This window comes from Ursus arctos, unplaced genomic scaffold, assembly GCF_023065955.2.
Source record: "Ursus arctos isolate Adak ecotype North America unplaced genomic scaffold, UrsArc2.0 scaffold_2, whole genome shotgun sequence".
Classification (NCBI taxonomy): domain Eukaryota; kingdom Metazoa; phylum Chordata; class Mammalia; order Carnivora; family Ursidae; genus Ursus; species Ursus arctos.
The window spans coordinates 63,785,935-63,810,048 of record NW_026622874.1 but is presented as its reverse complement, the minus strand read 5'-3'; the positions used below and the strand labels follow the sequence as shown (position 1 = coordinate 63,810,048).

Here is a 24,114-nt window from a genome sequence, read left to right as displayed (position 1 = left end):
ATAATCTGAAGTGGTGCCCAACACTTAAAAACCATGAGATTTCAAACAAGAATCTGGATTTGCAGCTTCATCTCAAACTGGAAGAGACAGCGGGCGGCTCCGGGCAGGCACGGGCCTGCAGTCACCACCGACAGAGCATGTGCCTGGCTCCCCTGGGCATCGGGATCTGACAGCCACGCTGTTTTTCTCTCCTGCTTCTCAGACTCATCCTTCCGGGTCACTCGCCACGGCTGCTCCTTCTCAGATGGTGACGACCGGGTGTTGCTTCTGTTCTCAACGTTCCCCGCAGTTCCCCTTTGAGAACCCGTCCAACCACTGCTTCTGAGACACTGCCTGCAAGTCAGCATTACGAAATCACTCGACACCGGGGCTGGAAAGGAATTCAGAGATCAGTTCAATCTTCTCAATCCACAGAACACCGTGGGATCACAGAACCCTAGAGTTCAAAGGAATTTTAAAGGTTAAGTAGACTCGTTTACAAACAAGGAAACGGAGATGAGATTAAACGATGCACTTTCTACTTCACCACAGAATCCTGTGCAATTCAGCACACGCGACCCGAGCTCTTGTGCGTGGCACTGCGGGGAGCAGGAACCTGGGTCAGCCCGCACTCCCCGCATGTGCACACAGGCTACAACACAGGAGTCCCAGCACCAGGAATGTATTATGGGACAACGGAGGAAAGCCAAGTCCCAGTGATGGAAATCTATTTAACTGTATGAGTGAGAAGGGGCTGGGGCCTTTGTTCCTTTTAGTTCTCGTTGTGTGTAGATGGTCTATAACATTGGAGCAAAAATGCTCAGACAGCTGAAGTGACTTGTCCAAGGTGACAGGCCTAGAAACCGGGTCTCCTAACTCACACTCCAGTGCTCTTTCCCACGGACTCTGGCTTGTCTTGAGCACTCCCCACAGGCGTTTCTGAATCGAGGTTCATTGACGACCTCGCTTTACCCAGTAAGCAGCTCCACCGTTCCTCCCGCTGGGATGGGTCAGCATCCCGTAGCCACGTGCGACAACATGCAACAGTACACACACCTACAACACACCTCGCACCTGTTCCAGCAACAGCTTTCCTTTCAAAACGTCTTTTGTCCAGGCCTTTCTCTGGTGACTGCTTGCACCACTGCGGCGGAGAACCTTATTATCTTAATATGGTCTTGTCTCCAGGCGCTGACAGACTCACAGAGCCTTAGAGGTGACTTGCATCCAAACTTTGCCCAGAGAGAAAACAGCTTCTCTGGTGCTCCTGACCCTGACAATGGCCAGCCAGCTGCTGTGCGGGCACCCACCTGCCTCCAGGGCAGCTCCCTACACTACGAGACACCCACGTAATGAGAGAGTCCAGTCACTCACCCACTCAGCAAGTGCTTACTGACCATGCACTCTGTCCCAGGCACAGTGCGTGGCACACCGGACATTTAACCACGTGGGGTTCCCCACTGGCCTTCCGCACGCTCACCTTTCCTGTCTTTGTCCCGCTAGCCTCAGGTAACTTTTGGTTCTGTTTCTTCATCTTGCAGGTGGGAGATAAAATCTTGAAGGGCTGTTGTAAGAATCAATTCATACAGGTGTAGAGTGCTCTGGGAACCAAGCGTAATATAGGGAAGGCTTTCTCCTTTTTCACCAACTACGTATTTTTTTGGAGGGGAGGTGATGTCATTTTTTTTTTTTTTTAAGATTTTATTTATTTACTTGAGAGACACGGAAGCAGACTCCGCACTGCCCAGGGGCTGCATTTGGGTCTCGATCTCACCACCCTGACATCATGACCTGAGTGGGTATCAGGAGTCAGAGGCTTAACCGACTGAGCCACCCAGGCGCCCGCCAAGTTCATTTTAAAATCATCCACACATGTAAGAGAGTAACCATCCCATGTATTATACAGAAACCACAGTGAAATACCCATCAATCTACCACTGAACCCAGTTACCCGAGGGCTGCCGGCAGCACCCACCCGTCCTTCCGCATCCCGCCCCCAGCCTCTCTCCAACCTAACTACTAACGAACTCCGTTTACCCTTCCTCCGACTTTTTAAAGCGCTTTACCACATACACCTAAACGCTATATTGCTTAATTTTGCTTATTTCTGAAGGTTAGACAAATGGTTGCGAACGTCTGTAGCGCTCCGGGGCTTCTCCGCTGGTTCCTCCCGGGGCGCGGGGCGTCCGGGAGTCCCCGAGAGAGGCCCCGCCAGCGGGCGAACTGGCATGTGACCGCGGCCTCTGCGCGCGGGGTCGGACAGGGTTCCTCCCCGTGGGGTCCGCTCCGGCCACGGCCGCCGGCTGCGCTGCGCACCGGGGCTCCGCGGAGACTCCGTTGCGGGGCACGCGGCACAAGCCCCCAGGGCAGCGCCACTTCGGTTCGCATCGCGCAGGGAGGCGGCGGCGGCGGGGTCACGCATGCGCAACCCCCTCTCCTGGCCCGCGCGACACGCAGACACCTTGGTGCGCCCGCAGCGTTTTTTCCCCATCTAGGGCTCAAGCTTTTGTGTACGCATGCGTTTTGTCCGGGCTGCGGTTGGCTGATGAACCCGTCCGTCATCCGAGTGGCCAACCGAGTGAGCCTCAAGATGCGCTTCCCGCCCCACGGTGGGGGCGCTGGGCGGAGCTTTGGGTCTTTGTCCTCGCCCGCGCTAGTGTGGACGAGCCCACTGAGTAGTGTGTGTGGGCCCACCCGCTGCTTAGCGATTAACAATTGCTTTCGTGGCCGGGTCGTGGCGGGAAGGGGGAGTGGGCGGGTGACGGGCCGATGTGAAGGGCACTGGCCGCAGTGACCATTTATTGAGCACCTCCTGTGTGCCCGCGCGGCTTCTGGCCTCCCCTCGCCCCCTCCGCCTTAGGGGAGGCGCCAGGCCCCGGAGTCCCGAGGGACGGGCCCGGCGGGAGCGTGACCTCCCGCTGCGCGGGCCTGCCCCGGCCGCGTCTCGGGCTTTTGGGGGCACGTGGCGGCGGCTGCGGGGGCAGCGCAGGTGGCCCCCGGGGCGGCCGCGGGGGCGGCGGGCGCACTTCGCGGGAGGCCGAGCGGGGCCTGCGTGCGCGTGAAAGCGAGTGCGCGGCGAAGGCTGGTAAATGGAGATCGGTCCGGCAGCAATCAGGGCCGGGCCCGCAGGCCGATCTGCCCTGCACCTGCCAGCCAGGGACTGCTGGAGGCGCCGTGGAGAGAAGCCCAGCGCCCCCTGTGCCTTTGGGCCCTCGGGTTTACCAGCGGCGAAGGGTTCGTTGAAGTCTGCGAACAGAAATAAGCAGTCTGTAGCCACTCCACTAGGAGCCACTTTGGAGCCCGGGGTGGGGTCGCCTGTGTCCTTTTCACATCCGCTCGCTGTTCCTGAAACGTTTCCACAATCACAAGGCTGGAAGAGTTACTCAGCCCATGGGACTGAGGAATGAGTCAGAACAGGAGCTGCAGCGAACTGGCCTGGCCTCCTTGGCCTGACAGTCAGATACCACCCTCCGCTTCCTGCCTCCCAAGAGCCAGCTCTGGGGATAGGAACCCAGCGAGTGCGAATTCTTCAGTGGACCCGTAGCTAAGCCCAGGAAACGGATCCACACCTTTTCTCAGCCGTGTTGGATCAGGTGTGCCTTCAGGAGCTGCAGAGTAGAGGAGAAGCTGCAGAAAGTCACCACACCCTGGGAAAAAACCCTTCAGGTTCGTAGCCCTCCATAGTTGACAAAGCACACGTTCTCCTGTGGCCTGAGCACATACTGTGTGCCAGGCACGGAGCCAGGCACGGACATGGATGAGGCAGGGCATTTTTATTTTTTATTTTTTTAAAAGATTTTTATTCATTTGGGGGGTGGGAAGAGAGAATAAGCAAGGGGAGTGGCAGAGAGTGGGAGAAGCAGACACCTCGCTAAGCGAGCCCAGTGCGGGACTGACCCCAGGATCCTGGGATCATGATCTGAGCCAAAGGCAGGCGCTTAACAGACTGAGCCACCCAGTGCATTTTTAAAAGGAGCTTTCAGGGGCGCCTGGGTGGCGCAGTCGTTAAGCGTCTGCCTTTGGCTTAGGGCGTGATCCCAGCGTTCTGGGATCGAGCCCCACATCAGGCTCTTCCACTAGGAGCCTGCTTCTTCCTCTCCCACTCCCCCTGCTTGTGTTCCCTCTCTCGCTGGCTGTCTCTGTCAAATAAATAAATAAAATCTTAAAAAAAAAAAAAAAAAAAAAAGCTTTCAGCCCCGTGGTAGAAAATAGGAAGCAGTACCTCCACTTTGGGTAGGATGAGATGGGTACTCTAAAGTAGGGGTCAGATTCCCGACACCGCTCACAGCCAGGGGGGAAGGCAGGGAAGGCAGGAAAAGCTTGATGGAGGGACAGTTGTAGGAGTGGGAATCTTGAATGGCAGGACGGGGTTCAAAGGTAGAAACAGGTGTAGAGCAGTTTGGGGCCCAGAGACCTCTTACCCGAATAAATCATCCAGTCTCATGTCTGTGACAAGTACCAGTAACAAAAATAAGGACTAACACTGAGCACTTAGTACGGATCAAGAATGGTTTTTGTTCCTCTGGAGTATCCTCCAGGTCCCTGAGAAGTGTCATCTTCCCTTATCAAAAGAAAACCAACAGCCTCTAAGGTTGCACTGGGTGTCCCTACGAAGGACAGTTGGGCCTGTAGAACCAGATCTTCCTTAGGTTCCCGTTCCCCTGACCACCATGACTAGCCCTGTAGCCACTCCTGGGGAGCAGAGCACCTGTATCCCCCACCCACCTTGATGCCCCAAAGAATGCACCAATGAGTGTTCCTTCGTTCAAGATTAGCACAAGGCTAGGGGCACCTGGCCGGCTCAGTCGGAAGAGCGTAAGACTGTTGACCTCAGGGTGGTAAGTTGGAGCCCCATGTTGGGTACAGAGATTACCAAAAAAAAAAAAAACAACAACTTAAAAAAAAAAGATTAGCATAAGGCTAGTGAGTCAGGCAAGGCTTTGGTAAAGGCAGGAGATCACAGACAGGAACTACATCTGTGGTTCTTCTCACCTACGCAACACAGCTCAGGGCTTACCCGTGTGCAGCGCAGGGCTTAGACACGGCTCTCTTCCTGCCCGGCCCCCAGCCTGCCTTCATGGTCCTTGGAGTTGCCATGTCCTGAGGTCGGCTTCATGGGTGACCAACACCGTGAATGACTTCCCTCTTCAGAAAAGCCTCGCTACGCACGGGGTCATCTACCCCACAGGCCTGAACAGGATGACCGTCTACCGGTGCCGTGAATGGCTTGAATGTGTGCCTCTAACTCAGTCTGAAACAAAACCTCACTTCCCCAGACGGACCTGGGGCTGTCGCCCCACCACCCAGTCAGAATCCCAAGCATGAGTTTGAGAGCCACTGACCCTCCTCCCCTTCCTTCCTCCTCTGCCTTCACCAGGCATTTTCCAAGTCCTATAATTCTACCTCTTTAATCTTTATTAAGGGGTACCTGGCTGGCTCAGTCGCTGGAACGTGCAACTCTTGATCTCGGGGTTGTGGGTGGTGAGTTTGAGCCCCATGTTGGTTGTAGAGATTACTTAAAAATAAAATCTTTAAAAAAATAATAGTATTTGTTAAATTCACCCTCTCACTCATAAAGTACCCTGACCAGGCCTTGATTCTGCATTCCTTCCACTGGTCCTCCGAACCACAGCCTCCCCGTTCCCCACCACTGGTCGCCCACTGGTCCTCCGTGCCACTATGGGAAGGAGCTTGCCCTGGCAGGAGCTTTCTGAAATGCAAATCTGACCAAGTCCCTCTTCTACATACAACCCTTTGACGACCAAACATCCGCAGAATAAAGCCCAAACTGTGGCAATAAGGCCCTTCACGGCGAGGCTCCGGCCTCCCGCCTCCTGCTTTCTCAGCTGTTCCCTTGACCTGCACCGCAGCCTTAGATCTCCAGGGCACACCATTCTCTTTCACAACGCCCCCCCTGCTCTTCCTGCCAGCAGGCATGTCCCCCCTGTCTGTGTTTGCTCAGGAACGCCTCAGGGCTTCAAACCCAGCTCCAACATAGCAGCCTCCCTGGAGTCTCCTAGCTCGGATTTGGGTGTGCCTCAAGTCTGATCCCGCAGTCCACTCATCTTCCTATGTGACATTTGCTGCAGACCGCTGACTCAAGTGTCAGCTCTTGCTTCACTTGGCTCTCGCCTGAACTGTGAGCTGCCTGGCCCCTCTGCGTCCAGCGCCTAACCAGGGGGTTCACACACAGGAGGTGCTTGAGACACGTTTGTTGCATTTTAGACGGAAAGAGAGCAGGAGCAGAGATATATGATGTCAGGACGCAGAGCGCGCCGCCTGGCTGGTCCAGGGTCCCAGGGATGCGCCGCAGGACACATAGACGAAGCCTGAACAGGAGGCTGTTTTGGCTCTTGGAAGGCCCTGGGAGCCAGGCCAGGGAGTTTGGACGCTGCGATGTCAGAGGAGCAGAGCTGCCCCCCGCCCCCGCCTCCGCCCCCGGTGGGGAGGGCGGACCGGGGAAGGGGAGGCTGGTGCTCACAGCTGACCCAACAGCAGCCTGGGGAGACTGACTGCCCACAGCTGGCCACACAACCGCCAAGTGGTAGAACCGGTGGGCAAACCAGTTCTGGACTACGTCCCATTCAGAGATGTCGGCGCCCCCAAAGGGAGCGCTGCAGTCATCAGGGCTTCGAGGCTGTCCAGCTGTGAGTGGACCCCCCATCAGTCAGGAGAGGACAGGCTATATCGCAGACACGATGCTGAATCTCTGGCTTATTTTCTGTTCACATGACATCCACTGTGGTAACACCTGGAGGCAGCTTAGTGACCCTCCTACAGCAGGACAGCACTCGGCCCGTCACGCACCAGTCTGATCTCGGGAGGGATGTGCGTGCCTTGCCATTACAGTCCATTAGGCAGAACCGGTCGGGTGAGCCGGCGAGCCAACTGCGAGGGAGCTGTGTACGTCCAGGAGGGGGAAGAGGACAGGACAGGAGTATCAGTAACGCCTAGCCAGGATGCCGGGCGGCAGTGCCCGCGGAGGAGGAGGGCCAGTCCACACCGGCCGAGGAACAGAGATGCCAGGGACAAGGGAGAGGGTTTCTGCTCGGGATCTGGTGTCGCGTCAGACCCCCTCACGGGCACGGGTGGGTGGCGCATACGTCCTGCCAGTGGGGGGCGCCCACAGCAGTGTCTGGGGAAGCTCGGACCTCTCCTGAAGGCTGTGGATAGGAGCCCTCCACTCTGTCCCCTCTGTCCTCAGAGCTGCTTCGGTGCCAAAAAACGGCCCCTGCCGCCCCCCGAAATGATGATGAGGAGGGAGGGAGGCGGAAGCCATGACTCAGCCGCAGACACCTCCTGCCTCCCGGGCCCCCTTGGACACACATGCCCACCACGTGTCGGTGTGAGGGAGGACCACACAAGGCCATGAGCGAGGACCACAAGAGGGCCAGGCAGGGGTACCCGGAGGCTGTCTGGAAGGGGCCAGCGCAGGCAGCCAGTGCAGGGTCTCCTCTGGAGGATGTGGGAAGCCCTTCCCACACCTCCTTTCTGCCGCAGCTGAGGGCGCCCGGGGGTGCGGTCCGCAGGCCCCGACGGGGAGGCCAGCCGGCACAGATTGCTGCATTCCACAGACGGAGAAGGCCGGGCGCGGGCACCCCCCACGCAGTGAGCAGGGAGCACCGACCCTGCAGCGGGGGTGGGGGGCACGACATGACTGCCCGCACTGCAGCTGCCCCCACGTCCCTCTGTGCTTCACCAGCACCGGCCTGTGCATACCCTGCGCTGGCCGGCCGAGCCAGACCCCGCATCTGTCCCCCGGCGGCTGGGGGGCCCTCGGGGGCGCCTTCGGATAGCAGGGAGAGGCTCCCCAGCACCATTAGAGCACCTGGAAGGGAGAAGAGGACGGCGGTCGCTGCGGCCGTGCCGGCAGGATCCGTGGCGAGTTCTTGCCAGTCACCCTGCTCCTGACCTGGCCTCGGGCGCTGCTCCTCTGCCTCTCGTGCCCCAGGAACCCCCGTGCAGCTTTCCGCGGGACAGAGCACCTGGGGGAAATGCTCACCTGAGACCGGGGAGCACCCCCACCCCCCCCCCACCGTGCCGAGCGGACGCTCGGACCGCACGGGCCTCTCCTCCACCGACCGCACCAAAGAAACCAGAACCCAAGCCCAAGTATCAGAAACGTGTATTCTTTTTCTTTTAATAGTAAACCTCTTTACAACAAATATAGTGAAAGAGTTTTCAAACAAAACTCGTAAGAATCCCGAGGACTGTCTTCTTATTGTGTAGAATACTAAGAAAGCATCACCATACAGCACGGAAAGAAATATTGAAAACAAATCAACAGCCACACACTTGGACTAGCCCTGCCCAGGACCCAGGAGCAGCCCCAGGAGTGTGGGTGATTGTCGGGTTTGCGGGGGGCACCTCCATGCCTCCCCTCCCTCTCCCCCTTCCCTCTGGGGCTTGAATGGGGAAGACAAAGAGAATCCAGATTCTCCACAGAACATTCCAGCCCCCTGGCCCCACACAGATCCCACGCCTTCCACCATCGCTTAGGGGGTGGACAAAGGTGGCAGAGGAGAGGACAGGAGTTCCCAGGCTCCAGGTCTCCTCTCCTCCACAAAAGCCCAAATTCACCCCCGCCCCACCCCAGGGGATGCCAAAGAGTCAGTTAAAAATATATAGATATAGATATTTCTAGATACACTTTTACATCATTTCTGTCTCTCCAAACAAATAAATAATCATCAAGAGAAGGTGCATTAATTCCTTCCTGTCCAAGGGGGGGAGGGCTGGGTAAAGGTCAGGGGTCAGTCTCGCCGCATTGAGAACATTGCTGGGGGCAGGGGGAGGGAAAGTGGTGCGTCCCAGTGGAATGGGAGGGTCCTCTTGCCCACTGTCCCTGAAAGCTTGTGGGAAGGCTGGGGAGGGGAGGGGCATGGGATGACTCCAGTGATTACTTTGGCAAACGCCCAGTTCTTAGGAGGAAGGAGTAGGTGGAGGCAAATTTGGCTTTGTGAGAGGAAGAAATGAAGCCCCCCCCCACCCCGCCTTGAGGTCTGGGTTCCCAGGGACCCATGCGTCTGGCCAGCCAGGAGCCCCTACCCCCAAGAGAAACCTTGGGATACTGAATTGCAGAAAAGTCACATATTCACAGACCCACCCCCCTGCCCCCAGGGAGAGAGAAGACAGACACACACACACCACACACACACACACACACACACACACACACACACACACACACACACACACACGGTAATCAAAAGCCAGGTTTGCCATTCGAAGGCAGAGGGCAAAACTGGTGAATATTGCACCGTGAACCGCAGGGGCTCGCGTCCCCACCGCGTGTCTAGTGGTGGCCAAGCCAGCTTCCAAAGGTGGGCGGACTGCTGGCAGAACAGCCTGAGAAGGGAAAGCAGTCACTCGAGCTTTATTGAGCACCCATCACGCACCCATTCAGCATTGTGCGGCCGACACTGGGCAAGGCGCTGGGGACGCAGGCGAGCGCAACACTATACCCTGGCGAACTTCAAGGCCCTGATCAAGTCTCCTCGACTGGAACTCCCTCTAGGAACCCGCCAAGCAGGCTGGGGCATGCCGTGTGCCCAATCAGCAGGTGGGGCTTAAACTCTGAGTAAGGAAGGATCACGGCCTAGACAAAGAAGCTTCAAGAAGGAGTAGGAACACGAGTGTCACCCTGAAAGCAGGACTGGGGTAGGGGAAGAGCAGGAAGGGGGGCTGCATGTGTGCAAAGGACCAGGGACTGGGTAGCCACTTGTGCGTGGAGCCCAGGAAAGGCAGGGTCCCAGGGAGAAGCAAAGGGGGCAACTGCCAGAGCCCCCAACTGTGGTCCAAACCTGTCAAAGCAGAGGGTAGGCTGGGGCAGGGGCAGGGATGGCGGCAGGCACCAAGCCGGAGGGGCGTGGAGCTGGAAGCCAGGGCTGTGCAGCACAGCGGCCACCCGTCCCTCCGCAAACACCCAGGCACGCGCACACGGACATGCCCTCGGAGCTCGACTCACACAGATTCGTGCATAGGCCCCGACGGGCTCAGAGACACACACAAATAGCGGATGCCCTCATAAACACGCTCGGGTACACGTGTGGTCACACACACCCCTGCCTCTGGTTCTTTCCCTGCATCACGTGTCGGAATACTGCGAGCGGCTGGGTCACAGAGGCAGGACCACTAAGCTGGGCCTTGTCTACTGTCTACTGTCCCACTGGGATGACACCCCCAGGGAGCGAGCTGGGTGCAGGTGAAGGGCTGGGGCAGACCCCCGTCGGCCTGCACACGCCACCTGCCCGCTCCAGCCAGACCTCTCCGGATGGCAGGCTGGGGGCCTGCCCCCTCCAGTTTGATCTGAGGTTCAGCCTGAGGTCCCAGACCCCACGGGTGGCAGCGGAGAAGGGCGGGAAGGGGGCAAGAACAACAGCAGAAGAGTCTCATCTGTACAGTACGGCCGCTTGAGTCATTATTATTACAATATACTTTGACAAAAATAGAATCTCATTTCATATCAATACAACAACAACAAAAAAAACAGTTTCCTGGACTGTTACACTGCTAACGTTTTCCAAAGGTTGCTATTTACAATTACAGTAGCCAAGAGGGAAGGTGGGCTGCGGCCGGGGGTGTTGGGACAGGAGGTAGCCGACCAGGGGGACGCCCGGAGCAGGGAGGTGGGGTCAGCGGCGGGAGGAGCTGGGAGGGGGCTGGGGAGGGTCCAGGGGGAAAGGAGGCAGGCGGGCCTCCCACCCTCTTGCCACCCCCGTGTCCCTCCTGTAGGGATGTGTCCGTGCAAGGAAGAGCGAGCCCCCACTCACGCCTGCCCCTGGACGCCAGGGCTCTGGGCCTGCTCAGCTACCTCCCTGGGGCTGTCTCCCCTCCCCGTCCCCCTGCACTCTGTGGCCTGCTTTCTGGAGCTGGTGTCAGCCGAGGGACGGGGAGCTATTGCACTGTATATCTTAGAGACACTGCGAGGGAAGGAAGGGGGCCCCGATTCACCCCTCACCGCGCTCTCGGCCCCTCCTCGTGGCTCTCCGTCTCTCTCTCCAAATGTGCTTCTGAGGGGCCCCCACCTCAAACCCTGCCCCCAGCCTCAGAATCCCAGGCAGCCTTCCCAGCCCAGAAGCTTGGCTGGCACCCCCACACCTTGGGGTGCAGCTCACGCAAGAATCCGTGAGAGTGCTGTGTGTGCAGGGGCATCGGGGGGCCAGGCTTGGGTATTCCGCCCCAAGAGCCTGTGGCCACGGGAACAGCCCAGACGCAGAGACCCTTTTCAGAACCTGTGCCTCACTTCCCCCGGAACACAGACCCACCCATCAAGCCGACTTCGGGGTTTCAGTCTATTGTAAGGGGTTTTGCTGTTTGGTAGGTTTTTTGGTTATTTCCCTCTATCTGGGGGATGGGGTGGGAGGGCTCCGCATGCAGGGCTCGCACCTGTCCTGTCCCAAAGGCCTATCAGGCTCCCCACCCCCTCCTGCAGCATATGTGTACAACGTGCAAAGTGTCCCCCCCTTCCCGCAAAAAACAGCCCCCCCAGCCAGGAAAATGGCAGGGGGTGCAGAAAGAGGGGACGGGAGCGTCCTCCTCTCCAAAGCGAGAATCCAAATTAAAAAAAATATAATAATAATAATAATAATATAATAATTATACACAAATGTAACCGTCAACAGGACACGGAGCACAAAAGGAAGTGGGGGTCGAGCGGGAGGAGCCCAGGGCGGGGAGGGGTGGGCGGTGAGATTGTCAACTCTTCGTCAGGGAGGCTGAGAGGAGGGGAGTGGGAATCGTCACTTTAATGTCTGCAGAGAGAGGAGATGGAGAGCGGGGTGTCAGGGCCCCGGCCATGGGCTAGGCGCCCCCCACTCCCCTCTCCCCACAGGGCCAGGACCCTGGGGGCAGGCCGGCTCTGAGGGTGCCGGCGTGGCAGACTGGCCTGCGGTGCGGCAGAGAGGGCCCAGAGGCCGCCCAGGTGGGGGCTGGGGGGGCAGTCCCGGGGTGCGGCACACACCGGCAGGCGGGAGGGGTGGCGCTACAGGTTACAGTACCCAGGTGTCCAGCCGCATCCTCTTCACGGCGGGGCCCTCAGCCTCGGGCTCCTGGGCTGGGCGCAGCAGGCCCAGCGTGGGCCCGAAGTCCCCCCGTCCGTCGTCCCGGTCCCCGGTCTCGTAGGAGCCGCTGGCAGGGCTGCTGAGGCCATCGCCAGGCTCCGGGCGGGCAGCCGGGAACACAGCTGGAGGGGGCGGCGCAGGGCTGCGCTCCCGGCTGGGGGACACCGGCTCCGACTTGATGCTGATGTGGGGGTGGGTGGTGACGGTCAGGGCGGCCCCCACGTGGGGCAGAGGGCTGCCCGGGCTGGGCACCGGGACAGAAGCAGAGAAGGTGCAGCACACGGGAGGGACAGGGAGGAGGTGGGGTGGGGAGGGACACGGACACAGAGGAGCCAGGAGGAGAGGGGCCAAGTGAGGGAAGAAGAGGGGCAAAAAGGGAAGGAGCCATGTTAGTTCTTTCTGTCCCGTGTCACCCACGGCATCCTGGTGATTCGGGCTGGCTGGGGAAGGGGTCCAGGGGGGGTCTCCCAGGCTGCCGTTCAGTGTCCCAAGTCCCGTGCTGTCTGCTGGTGACCGAGCACCCCCAGTCCCCTGAAAACACCCGCTGTCGAAACAGAGGCCGCTGGCCGACTGCAGCAGCAAGAGGAACCGGAGCACCGGCTCCAACAGGAGCCTCCTCTCCCCACCCTCCACTCTGCCTTCCCCGAGCCTCCCGCCGCGGCGCCCTGGGACTCACATCAGGCTGCTGAGAGACACGGGGACCAGATGGGGCTGCGGCTGGGGCTGCGGCTGGGGCTGCGGCTGCGGCGGCTGGGGTGGCTGGGGCGGCTGCGGCTGGGGCGGCTGGGGCTGTTGCGCGGGCTGCGGCCAGGCGGTGACACTGCCTAGCGATAGCCCCCCGGGCGAGCTGAAGGTTGGGAGGGAGGAGAGCTCGGCGCTGCTCAGCTGGTAATCTGCAGGGGTGGGGGGAGAGGAGGGAAGGACTCAGCAGCCCCCCTAGCAGGGACACCGCACGGGGCTCTGGCTCTGGCACCCCCCACTAAGGGAATGCACATCGTCACAGGCGGCAGGTGCCAGTTCTTAGCAGGATGAAGAGAGGCGCGTTTTTAAAATAGTATTAACTTTTTCTTTTTCTTAAACCACGTGTAGGTATCACTTTCAGAATGTCAACTCAAAAAAGAAGGGGAAAGAAGTCAGGAGGGTCTAATATACGTCTAATTGTCATCTCTTCAGCTGCCAGGTCTCACGTGCTTTTCTGGGGCAGGCGTCGTGGGGACGCGAGGGGGATGGCGCACGGAAGCAAACTACCATCACCACCCTTACACCCTCGGCCGCGTCCCCCGTCTCCAGACTGTCAGCTCGTAAAAGCTGCGGCAAGGGTTTAGGCTGCCGTGCCTGCACGTCAACCCGGCAGACACGTGTGTGCCCTGCTGGGCCTGCACAGCAGAGGGGTGGCAAGGGGACCCTGCCCCCAGCATGCCCGGCCAGGATTCTGGCACATTCCCTGCGAGGCGGTGCTCCTTGCTTTCTACCATTTCTGTCTTCATGAAGAAGCTGGTGTTTGCACAACTGACACCAGGCTGGGGCGTTCCCGGCTGCAGCCTGTCTGGGACAGTTTAGGAAAGGTCCCCCCTGAGGAGCTCAGGGCGATGGCACTGTGGGGGCACACGGGCACAGCCTGCGCGGTCCCACCACTGTGCACTTACTCAAGGGATCACGGGCTGCGGCTTCCGCCTTTGTGCAGTGTCGACGGCCCCGCCGTGCAACAGAACAAGAAGATGAAGGGTAAGGGCGAGGCTTCCCGAGGCCCCGTGACCTGGGGCAAGCGACTGCTCGGAGGCAGAGGAGTGCCACCTGGACCCCCGGCCGTGAATACTGAGGAGCTAGAGAACGCACATGGGGCGCGCACAACGGCGTCTGGCATGCAGGACGTATTCCGAAGACTGGCCTGCAGCTGTTAACTAATTCACACGCGGCCGCTACAGCCGCCAGAGTGGGAGCCCCGGGTCCCAGACAGAGCCAGTGGCGGAGCGACGGCAAGACCCCGGCTCCTCGCTGCTTACCCAAAGTCTCGCCTAGAGATGCTCCCTGCTTGCCTCTGGTCTCAGAACAACATTAGCCAGCAGCTCTGAGATGCTCACACTTAAAAAGGCAGAGCGAAGGCAGGAAGGAGCCCCTCGGACTCATTGTACAGACAAGGACGCCCACCCTCGAAGAGCCAACCCTCCGCAACGGAGTGGCAGGGGCTCAACTCCCGTCCCACACGTCGCCACCACACTCTGGCCCATCTGTCCTGGAGAGGAGGAGCACGGCCCACGGGCTGCCTGGCAGCCCACTCGCTCTGCCCCTGCCGCATCCACAGCCAGCCCTCTGCAGCCAGTGTCCCTTACCCAGGACATCACCAGAGCCAGATCGCCCTCAGCCGGAACTTGAACCAGGGCCAAGGACTACGTGCGGCGAGCAGATAAACAGCAGTGTGTTTTTGTTTATGTACGTGGGGTCCCCTGAAAACACCCGCTGTCGACACAGAGGCCGCTGGCCGACTGCAGCAGCAAGAGGAACCGGAGCGCCGGCTTCGGGGAGGATGTAAGGGAGCCGGTGCTTCCCAGCAGGGCCCCGAGGGCAGGCCCAGGGTCAGAACCTACTTTCACACCAGACTGACAAACAGTTTAAAGTCTGGCCTTGCGGGCACCTGTCCCAGCTTCACAGACACCCGCTAACCTCCCCTCCTGCTTCGAGAGCCTCGCGAGGGCCGGAGAAGACGGCAGGAAACCACCGCCGCTTTTCGGGATTCCCAAATACAGTGGCCCCTGAAATGTGGTCCGTGCCGCCCTCTGCCAAACTTCCTGCCCGCCAGGGACTCTTCCAGATGATGAGACTGCCGTCTGCGGCTGCCTCGGGATCCCACACACAAAGGGGCAGCGGGCGCAGGGACGAGCGGACACACGTGGCGGCGTCTGGCCCCTCACCACGGCGGAGTTGCTCCAGCTCTCTCCTGCCCCAAGGGGCTTCCCTATGTCCGCGGCTAGGTTCTAGATTTCCACCCACCGCGAATAGGTCAATTGGTGCGAGGATCTGTACAGGTGTCTGGAACGGGGCCTTGGGGAGGTGGGAGAAGTTTAGGGGCCTTTTCGTCTAGTCTGATCTCATCACAAAACAGCCCCAGCACAAGCCCGTCCGGCGGGAAGGCTGAGTTCTCGGCGGCGGGAAACAAATGCTCTGACACGAGGTGACAAGGCACTTCCCCATGGGAGGTCCTTCCTGACACCGCAGCGTGCGTGCCGTGCAGGCCAGGATGGCTGAGAGTGCCACCGACTATTCCCGGGAGGGGACACTGGGTGACCCAGGACAGCCCGGCCACTGGATGTCCTGTCTGAATTCTCCCACCCAGAGACCTCTCCCATGTCTCCGAGCAGCTCTCCACCTTCACACCCCTCCCCAACCTTCATCGGTCCCCCGACTTCTCTCCCCTCCCCATCACCCTGCCATGGAGCCACTACCAGGGTGAGAGGCCCTCTCCTCCCTCCTCCCCCTGCCCAGAGCCCCCTCTTGGCTTTCCCCAAGCTGGGCAAACCTTCCTGACAGGCTTCCTCTCTCTGGCCTCTTCCACCTGTCTTCTCTCCTTCACTTCCTCTTCCTCCTCCAGGAAGCCTTGCTGAACTGACCATGCCCCCCTCCCTCTCCCCAGCCCTGGGCCACTGGAATCATCTGCTCAGCCCACCTCTGGCCCGGCTCCTCCTCGGACAGGAGGCTCCCTAAGGGCAGGGACTCCTCTGTCCATTAGGTCCTATATTAAAATGATCGATACCTAGTTATTAATTTGAATTTCAGACAAAACAATGAATAATTTTTTAACACTTTAGCAGAAGAATGTCTTTGACACACACTTACCCTAAAAAATTATTCATTGTTTTATTTGAAATTCAAATTTCAGTGTGCACCCTTGTTTCTGTCTGCTGACTCTGACAACCTTCATCAGGAGGGGATCCCCCAAATCCACTGGAGCATTCCCCAGGATGATCTCCTGCTACCCCTCTGGTCTGCTCCCCCAAGGCCAAGCAGCTACAGGGGGGCTGGGGGGCTTGAGCACTCACCTGTATTGTAGGCAGTGGGCATAGAGGAGAAGGGGAGGCCCTGGCTGAGTAAACTCGGTGTTGCCACGGAAACCACTGGCGTGGTGAGCGAGTGGGTAGACTGGGAGGCCCCAAGGCGCTGGGCATTGTTCTGCAGGAGAAAACGGTCTGTCACCAGGTGGCAGGAGGGTGGACTGCTTTCCCCTTGGCCCTCCACTCTGAGGGCCAAGCTGGTGCCCCCGCCTCCCACGGCCCAGGTGGGACGCCTGAGCACGGAGCCGCCTGCAGACACACACACACGCTGGCGCATTCCCAGAAAGGCTGAGGCCTGGGGAGGGAGGCATGCACACTTGCACAGGGGATGGCGGGCGGGCCGCGGGGCCGAGCAACAGCAGGCCCACCCCAGGGCCGCGCACGCCCTGCTGGAGCACGCCAGCATCTGCGCGGGGAACGCGGGGCCTGGCGTGGCGCGTGCCTGCGTGTGTGCACACACGTGTGTGGGGCTGTCAGCTCCATCTGCCGCTGAGTCACTTGTTTACCCCAGCTCCACGCTGGGGCCGAAACTGCCGCCGTGTTGGCCGCCAAAGCCCGCCTGCCTTTTCCAGCCTCTCTGGCCTCCCGTCAGGGAGCTGGGGAGGGAGGAGCCCCCGCCCCACTCCTGGCTAAGGGTGAGTGTGTAAGCGTGACAGCGCGTGCGCGGCCCCATGTGCCTGAGCGCATGTGAGGCGGGCTGCGTGCAGGACTGAGCAGGGGGAGGCGGGGAAGAGGCGGCGCACCCCCGCCGCTGGCAACTCTGGCCATGCCTCGGGCCTCAGCTGCCTCTGGAAAGTGCTGTCACGGCCTGGCTGGCTCCCCTCCTAAGGAGGCCCCTGTCCTGGGTTCCAAGCATGCTCAGTGGGACCGAGCCAGAGGGCAAGTCCGGTCCAGCCCCCCCAACACAGGCTTCCCGGGGCACGTCCAGGCGGGCCCTCTGAGGCCTGGGGCTGGCCCACGCCGCCCGCACACGCGCGTGCGCGCACACACACAGAAAGGGGTATCTGTACGAACACAGCGTCACAGGAAGACACCTACGGACACACAGGTACACACACATGCATATCTAAGCCGACCCCCACCCCATTCACCTCTGTACCCCACTCGGCACTGAGCACGGCTCCCGGCAAACAACCAAACAAACAGCACACCCGCACCCGCCGGCGGAGGGCAGGGCGCGCGCTCCATGCTCCGCGCGGAGCCGCGGGAGGACCCAGGGCTCCGAGCCACGGCACACGTCCCAGGGCCTCACTTACCAGATCTAAATGGTCCTCAGTCTGGGAGCAGAAATAAAACCAAGGGGGCAGTTCAGTCTGCGGCCTCCGCCCACCCCTCACACCCTGGCCCCCGCAGCTGCCCCATCTACCTCTAGTGGGACGGCGGTCCAGCCGGGGACACAGCTCTTGGCTGTCCAGACCGACTCCAGAAAATGCCACAACCCCACGTCCACCTTCACAATCCAAGCCTCACCCTTCTGCTGTGCTGGCAAATCCCTCCCATCATCCTCCCCGGCCCAGAACCTTCTCTCCCACCTCCTGTCCCTCCTGCCTGCCCTTGCAGGTGGCACGTCCACGTTCCAACCTCTCGTAGGGCCCTCTAGGGACAAAGAGCTCAGGAGAAGTCTGGCTTCTACAGTCTCCCTTGGGCAGTCCCACCTACTGGCTAGCCTGCATCTCTCCTGCTGGAGGCTGGCTCTTCCCCATGACCCAGCCCCTGCCCCTCGGTGCAGACACCCACTCACCAAGTGATGCATCAACCCCTTTCCTCCCTGGGAAGTGATGACCCTCAGGTCGGGCTTGCGGCTGGGGGCTCCAAGCTGGGCGCTGTGGGTGGGCGGGGGCGGAGACTTGGCGGGGATGCCCTTGTTGAGACTGTTGCCGTTGGCCACAGGGAGGAGACCGGGGGAAGCCCGAGCACTGACATAGCCATTCCCTGAGAGGAGGAGACGGGTCAAAGGACAAACACGGACCCAGCCCTAGAGCCGTGTGTCAGGAGTCCATGCTCAGAATCGCGCGGGGTGCTGAGCTCTCTGATCTTCCCCGAAAACCACCCTGTGCTGGGAGAGGGGAGAGGCCCCCTCACTCCTGCATGACGGGGTTATTCCCCCACCTCTAAGCACTGTGTGCACAGGGGGAGGAGCACTGGAGCCGGCAGCCGCAGTGGCCACGCCCCTCCCGCTTCCCTCCTTCTGGTCTCACAGACAGGGCGTCCAGCCCTTTTGATGCCACAACCTGCCCCACTGGCTCATAGGGACCTGGCTGCAGACAGGAAGGGCACCCTGGGACTTGGGCCTCTGTGAGGACCCCCGAGGAACCCCGACCACTCAGACTGCAGCTTTGGCCAGGAGACGGGGTGCATGCGACAGGACGCCCGCGGCTCTGGAGAAGACGAGCCATCTGCCGGTGGCAGTGCTGTCACTGGTTACACGGGATAACACAGCCACCACCACAATGAGACTGGCAACAACCAGCGTGACAACGACCTTGTGCATTTCCGCCACAGTGTACATGGGGCCTCCACCTGCACACGATCTCATTTAACCCTCACGCTAACTGTGCGAGGCAGACGGGACGTGCGTGGCTCAGCCCCATTCACAAAACAGCAAACTCGAGGCCTGGTTGGCAGAAAGAAGCACAATGACTCAACCAGGGCCACGCCACTGGCTGGAAGGCCACGCTAGGCCTCCACCTGCATTCTGCGTGCCGGGCTCGAGCGCCTGGAAGGATCGCCGTGGCCTGAAGTCTGCAGGCACTCCTCCGGCCCTCCCTGGAGAGGAAAGGGTGGCCACCCACCCCTCCACCTCCCCGACCCCAGTGCATGAGCACTGCCAAGGGGGCATGAGATAATGCCTGGGGCTGAGCTGGGGGTTCTAAAGCCCAGAGAAGTGGGGACGACCACAGTCACAAGTGTCACCTTGCTCTGTCCCCTGAGAGCACACTGTTCCCCTGGAAGCGTGGGGCTGCCTTCATCCCAATTCCCGGATCACTCGGGAATGGCAGGAATGTCAGTGTGACGTCAATGGTGACATTTGAAGTCACAATCACCGGCTGGACAACAGCACAGGGCAGGGGAGAGGCTGTTGGTGGCCGGGGGTCTCTGTGGGAGCGCGTCAGCAACATCATACATGCGCAACCTCCAGATCCCACCGATGTCCCCACTCAGTGGAGAAGACTTGCATCTTCTCCAACTAGAAATGTTGGTCCCTTCTTCCAGTTTGCCCAGGATTCCCTGAGCCTACATCTCTGATGATCACCCACACCAGTCAGGGCTGCAGGCAGCCCTCAGGCTCGACTCGGGCCCTGGGACCTTCCTGTCATCTCATCAGGGTCCCCCTTGGTCCCTGGGCCCATGAGGCCGCTGAGCAGGCAGGCGGGCAGCCGCACTCACCGACAGGGCTGGGGCAGGCTCCGTTAGCACTGTTGAGGTCTCCTCCCAGCATGGCCCCTGGGGACAAACAGAACCATGGTGAGCTGGCAGGATGGCTCCTTCCACAGCGGGGCCCAGGACCCACAAGGGGAGGAGTTCCGGTCCCGTCCCTCAGCAGCCAGCCAAGCGAGCGACAGAATGCCGTGCTGTCGAAGGGAATCACCCCTGCTGGAAACGGAATCCCCGAGTCCCCTGCTCACCTGCGCTGGCCGGCCGCTGGGGCAGGCCCGGAGACACGCTGTTCCTCTGCAGCGCCGGCTGCTGGGGGGACAGAAGCCGTGGGTCCGTGAGGGATGATGTCACCAGGGAAGGGGTGACCAGGGAGCCGCTGGGGTTGCTGAACTGCAGTGAACTCTGACTGGACACAGGCACCGTGACGGGCATGGCAAAGTTGGGGGCCGGCACAGCTGACTAGACAGAGGATGGAGAGGCAGGATCAGGCCCGGCCCCCCCCTCCCCCCGCCCCAGACCCACTGTACCCGAGAGAGAGCAGGAGAGGGTTCCTCTTGTTTCTGGGCTACGTGTCTGAGGGCCCCAGCTCAGGCTCTCTGCCCTGGGCCCTCTCGGAGGAAATTGGCTGGAGGGAGTGCTTTGGGATCGAGCTCTGGCCCAGAGAACGAGAACTGCTCGCTGCAGACAGGACCAGGGACCCCTGGAGGCCCCCAGTGGAGGTGGGTTAGTCCTCAGCCAGGCAGGACACACGGGGAGCAGGTTAGAGGGCCTGAGTACAGACCCACACGCACCCACGCAGCTGGGGAAGGCCTGCACCGAGGGTCAGGACCCGTTTCACCTGCGCTCCCTTAACGTCGCTCCCGAGCGTCTTGGGCCAGGGTGTCCACACAGGCCCACGGGGACTCTGCCCCGAGAAGACCTGGACAAAGAACACGGCCCCTACTTTCCTTCCATCTAAAGCCCTCACGTCATCTACACATGCCTTGCTGGCGAGAGGGGCGCTCCAGGCCTCTCCCGGCCCGTGCTCCATCCGGAAGGAGTCTCAGCAAGGGTCACGGGCATCCACAACCCAGGTCAGCGGTGCCTCGGTGGTCACCGCCAGCCCCGGCACGGCTCAGCGCGGGACGTGCGTCAGGGGCGGCCGGGGGCCGGCGCGAAGCCACACCATGCACCGCGGGGAGACCGCTCCATGCGACTACTCACGGCCAGTCTATAACTCTGCATCATTTTATCAAACTCCTCGTCTATCTTTTTATACTTCTCCTCCGTCTGGGGGGTCAGGGCAAACACCTCGTCCACCTCGGGGCTCTCACACTCCCTGTGCTTCTTGTGCAGCGCCTGGGGGGGCCGGAAGGGGCCGACAGAGACGCAGTGAGTGGGGCTCACCCCGTAGCGCCGGAAGAGCCCGTCCAGCTCCTCACTAGCGCGCCGGTACTTGTCCTCCAGCAGGGGGCTCTGCTCCAGCGAGTCCTCCCCGTCAGGCTCCGGGCTGTCACAGCCGTTGAAGCCCTTCTTCCTCAGGGTCTGCAACCGCACCAGGCGTCAGCCGGCTGTCACTGGGGGGAGAGGGTCCCCGCCCCCGCCATCCCTGCCGCCCTCGCTGCCTTGCCCGACCCTGGGGCCCTCCTGCTTTCTCCCCACCTCCTTCCTCTGGGTCCCCAGCATTTCCCGGCCACCCCCCCTCCCCGCCCTGCAGCAGCCTGGGAACACGTGCTGGGGGCGGGGGAGGCACCACCACGTGGCCTCAAGCCGCAGGGCCCACCACAGGGAATGCGCAGTGCACTTGGCACAGACCCCTGCTTCCAAGGCGACAGGCGGGGAGGGGCCCTGGGGGGACGGGCTGGGGGCGGATGCCCAGGGCCAGCCCCTGCCTGACCACCCTCTGGTAGCTCCACGGGGAGGGCAATCGGGGCTGGTGTTGCCCAGCCTGGTCCCTGGGCTCTGCTCAGAGGAAGAGGGAGAGAGAAACATATGGAGATAGAGGGAGAGAAAAAAGGAGGAAGGCCCAGAGGAAGCCAGCATTTACTAAGCTCCTACTGTGTGACACCCCATATGCTGTCCTTACGCAGGGGCCCACGTCACGTCAGGGAACACCTGGTAGGTCTCGAGGAGACCCCACACTTCCCCCTTCACAGATACTCGTTCTGCCTTTAGAGTGAATAACGAATGTACATTTTACATTCTAGTCTAGCGTAAATCTGTTTTCTCTATTTTAAAACTAAGATAACTTCCTCCAAATCTTGGAGTTCAAGTCCCTCTCCGGGAAGGCAAGCCTGTGGCTTTCCAGGCACCCGCCTCACTGGCAGAAGTTCTGTTCCCTGAAGGCACACACACCCCGGTGAGAAGCAGGAACCGGGCTGTCTCGTTCAAGTCCCACCACACCCTTCAAAGCTGGCTGGCCCCATTCCGTGGAGGTGGGCACCACGGCCCAAGGCCACACGGCCAGTAAAGGCCACCACAGATTCCAAAGCCTATGTCCTTCAACAGTCTGCAATGTTGGCTTTTTTAAAATTGAGCCCCAGAGGCCCACAAAGAGACAGAGGCAGAGCACGAGAGATGGAAACAAAGAGAGAGTCAGAGACAGAGTCGGATGTAAGAACAGACCAAGGATGGACAAGAAGAGCAAAAGAGAACTGGAGGAAAGACAGAGCAGAGGAATGTCCCACCAGCCTGACAAGCATGAGCAAAGACACAGGAGGCTGGGTGGGCAGCAGGCCGGGGAGGACACCGGGCTGGGGTGGACACTGGGCCGGGGTGGCAGTGGGCCGGGGTGGACACCGGGCTGGGGAGGGCAGGGGTCCGGGGTGGACACCGGGCGGGGAGGACACCTGCCCAGGGTGGACACTGGGCCAGGGTGGCAGCGGGCCAGGGAGGACACAGGGCCGGGGTGGACAAGGGGCCGGGATGGGCAGGGGGCCAGGGTGGACACTGGGCCGGGGAGGACACGGGGCCGGGATGGCAGGGGGCCGGGGAGGACACGGGGCCGGGGTGGGCAGGGGGCCGGGGAGGACACGGGGCCGGGGTGGGCAGGGGGCCGGGATGGGCAGGGGGCTGGGGTGGACACTGGGCCAGGGAGGACACGGGGCCGGGGTGGCAGGGGGCCGGGGAGGACACGGGGCCGGGGTGGGCAGGGGGCCGGGATGGGCAGGGGGCTGGGGTGGACACTGGGCCAGGGAGGACACGGGGCCGGGGTGGCAGGGGGCCGGGGAGGACATGGGGCCGGGGTGGGCAGGGGGCCGGGGAGGACACGGGGCTGGGGTGGCAGGGTGCCGGGGAGGACACGGGGCCGGGGTGGGCAGGGAGTCGGGGAGGACACGGGGCCAGGGTGGACACGGGGCCGGGGTGGCAGGGGGCCGGGGAGGACACGGGGCCAGGGTGGACACGGGGCCGGGGTGGGCAGGGGGCCGGGGTGGACACGGGGCCGGGGAGAACACAGGCCGGGTGGCAGCCCCGCCCGCCTTCTCGGCCCGGGTGCACACAAGCGCGTGCGTGCTGCACGGGCCCACCTCGATGATGTCGGCGTTGGTGCGGCTCTCGTGCGGCTCGTTGTACTCCGTGTACTTGAGCAGGACCTTGTCCATGTCGGTGCTGGCGTACTGGAACAGCTTGTTGGAGTGGTTGAAGATGATGAGCGCGATCTCGCAGTCACAGAGCACGCTCAGCTCGTACGCCTTCTTCATCAGCCCAAACTTGCGCTTCGTGAATGTCACCTGCGGTGGTGGGGGGGGGCAGGTCTGGCTCAGTCAAAGCCGGCCTGGATCCCCTGGTCTGGGGGGAAACAGGCCAGCGCCTCTCTGCCAACGTATGGCCAAGATGCAGCCTGGAGCCGCCTCACCGAAGGGAGAGGATCTGGATGGACAGGATCCACACCTCTGTGCCAGGGGCTGTGAAGGGGTCAGGGAAGGAAAACGGAAGGGCTTCCCAGATCCTCCCCTGGGGCGGTGGGGGGGGATTCATCATGGGGAACAGGGCATGCCCAGGCACGGCCTGAGGCTTGTGTATGACTCCTGGGCGGGAAGTAGGCCGGGGGGGGGGGGGGGAGGCGGGGGGAGACACACAGGTCCACCTGCTTACAGCAGCAGAGCCTTAGAGCTCTGGGATACAGGGTTCCAAGAGCTGTGGGGAGGTGGGGGTTACTCTCCTCCCAACTCAGTCCTTCCCCTTCCATAAATAATAGCCTCCAGAGGCCCCCTCCTCCAGGAAGCCCTCTTGGACTGGCAGGAAGAAGTGGAGGCAGTGGCCAGCTCCCTGCCCTCACCCAGTCTACATGGCTCCAAGACCTCCTCACCTGTCGGTTCCGCTCATCAGTGATTCGCTGGATCTGAATCTTTTTCCTCCCCATCTTCTCCGGGGATCCTCAGTGTTAGGGAGGGGAGGGGATCGCTGCGTGGCGGGTCTCGGCACACCTTACACTGTGCTCATGAACGGCCTGGGACCAGGGCTCAGTTCATGGTCTGCAGGACACCTTCTGCACAACGTCCTGGGAGAGGAGGGTCACGAGAGGACGGTCAGCCCCGGCGACCACCGGCACACAGGCCAGGCTCACAGCACCCCTGGGAGAGGCTGGCGGTGTCCACCCCATCCTCAGGATGAAGAAATGGGGGTGCCCTGAGGCAACGGCATGCCACAGCCGGGCACAAGCGGGCACT

The 24,114-nt window shown here is 61.1% G+C and overlaps 1 protein-coding gene across 8 annotated transcripts in view; it reads right to left on the bottom strand.

The window, feature by feature from the left end:
• Positions 1-8,087: 8,087 nt before the first annotated feature.
• The window catches only part of MEF2D (myocyte enhancer factor 2D), a 33,338-nt gene continuing 17,311 nt past the window's right edge, over positions 8,088-24,114 (bottom strand). For 5 of the 8 annotated variants that reach the window (XM_026485125.4, XM_026485127.4, XM_026485124.4 and 2 more), the window contains 11 exons: positions 23,754-23,945; positions 22,972-23,175; positions 20,852-20,989; positions 19,714-19,924; positions 19,475-19,531; positions 17,829-18,019; positions 17,344-17,364; positions 16,076-16,205; positions 12,718-12,934; positions 11,979-12,285; positions 8,088-11,732 (listed from right to left, as the gene is read on the bottom strand). In XM_026485125.4, the coding sequence (XP_026340910.1) occupies positions 11,721-11,732; positions 11,979-12,285; positions 12,718-12,934; positions 16,076-16,205; positions 17,344-17,364; positions 17,829-18,019; positions 19,475-19,531; positions 19,714-19,924; positions 20,852-20,989; positions 22,972-23,175; positions 23,754-23,807 (1,542 nt within the window). In that variant the 5' untranslated portion in view covers positions 23,808-23,945 and the 3' untranslated portion in view covers positions 8,088-11,720. Of the gene's footprint in view, positions 11,733-11,978; positions 12,286-12,717; positions 12,935-16,075; positions 16,206-17,343; positions 17,365-17,828; positions 18,020-19,474; positions 19,532-19,713; positions 19,925-20,668; positions 20,804-20,851; positions 20,990-22,971; positions 23,176-23,753; positions 23,946-24,114 lie in introns of all 8 variants that reach the window. The other 3 variants (XM_044379056.3, XM_044379057.3, XM_026485128.4) reach the window with 3 other exon arrangements.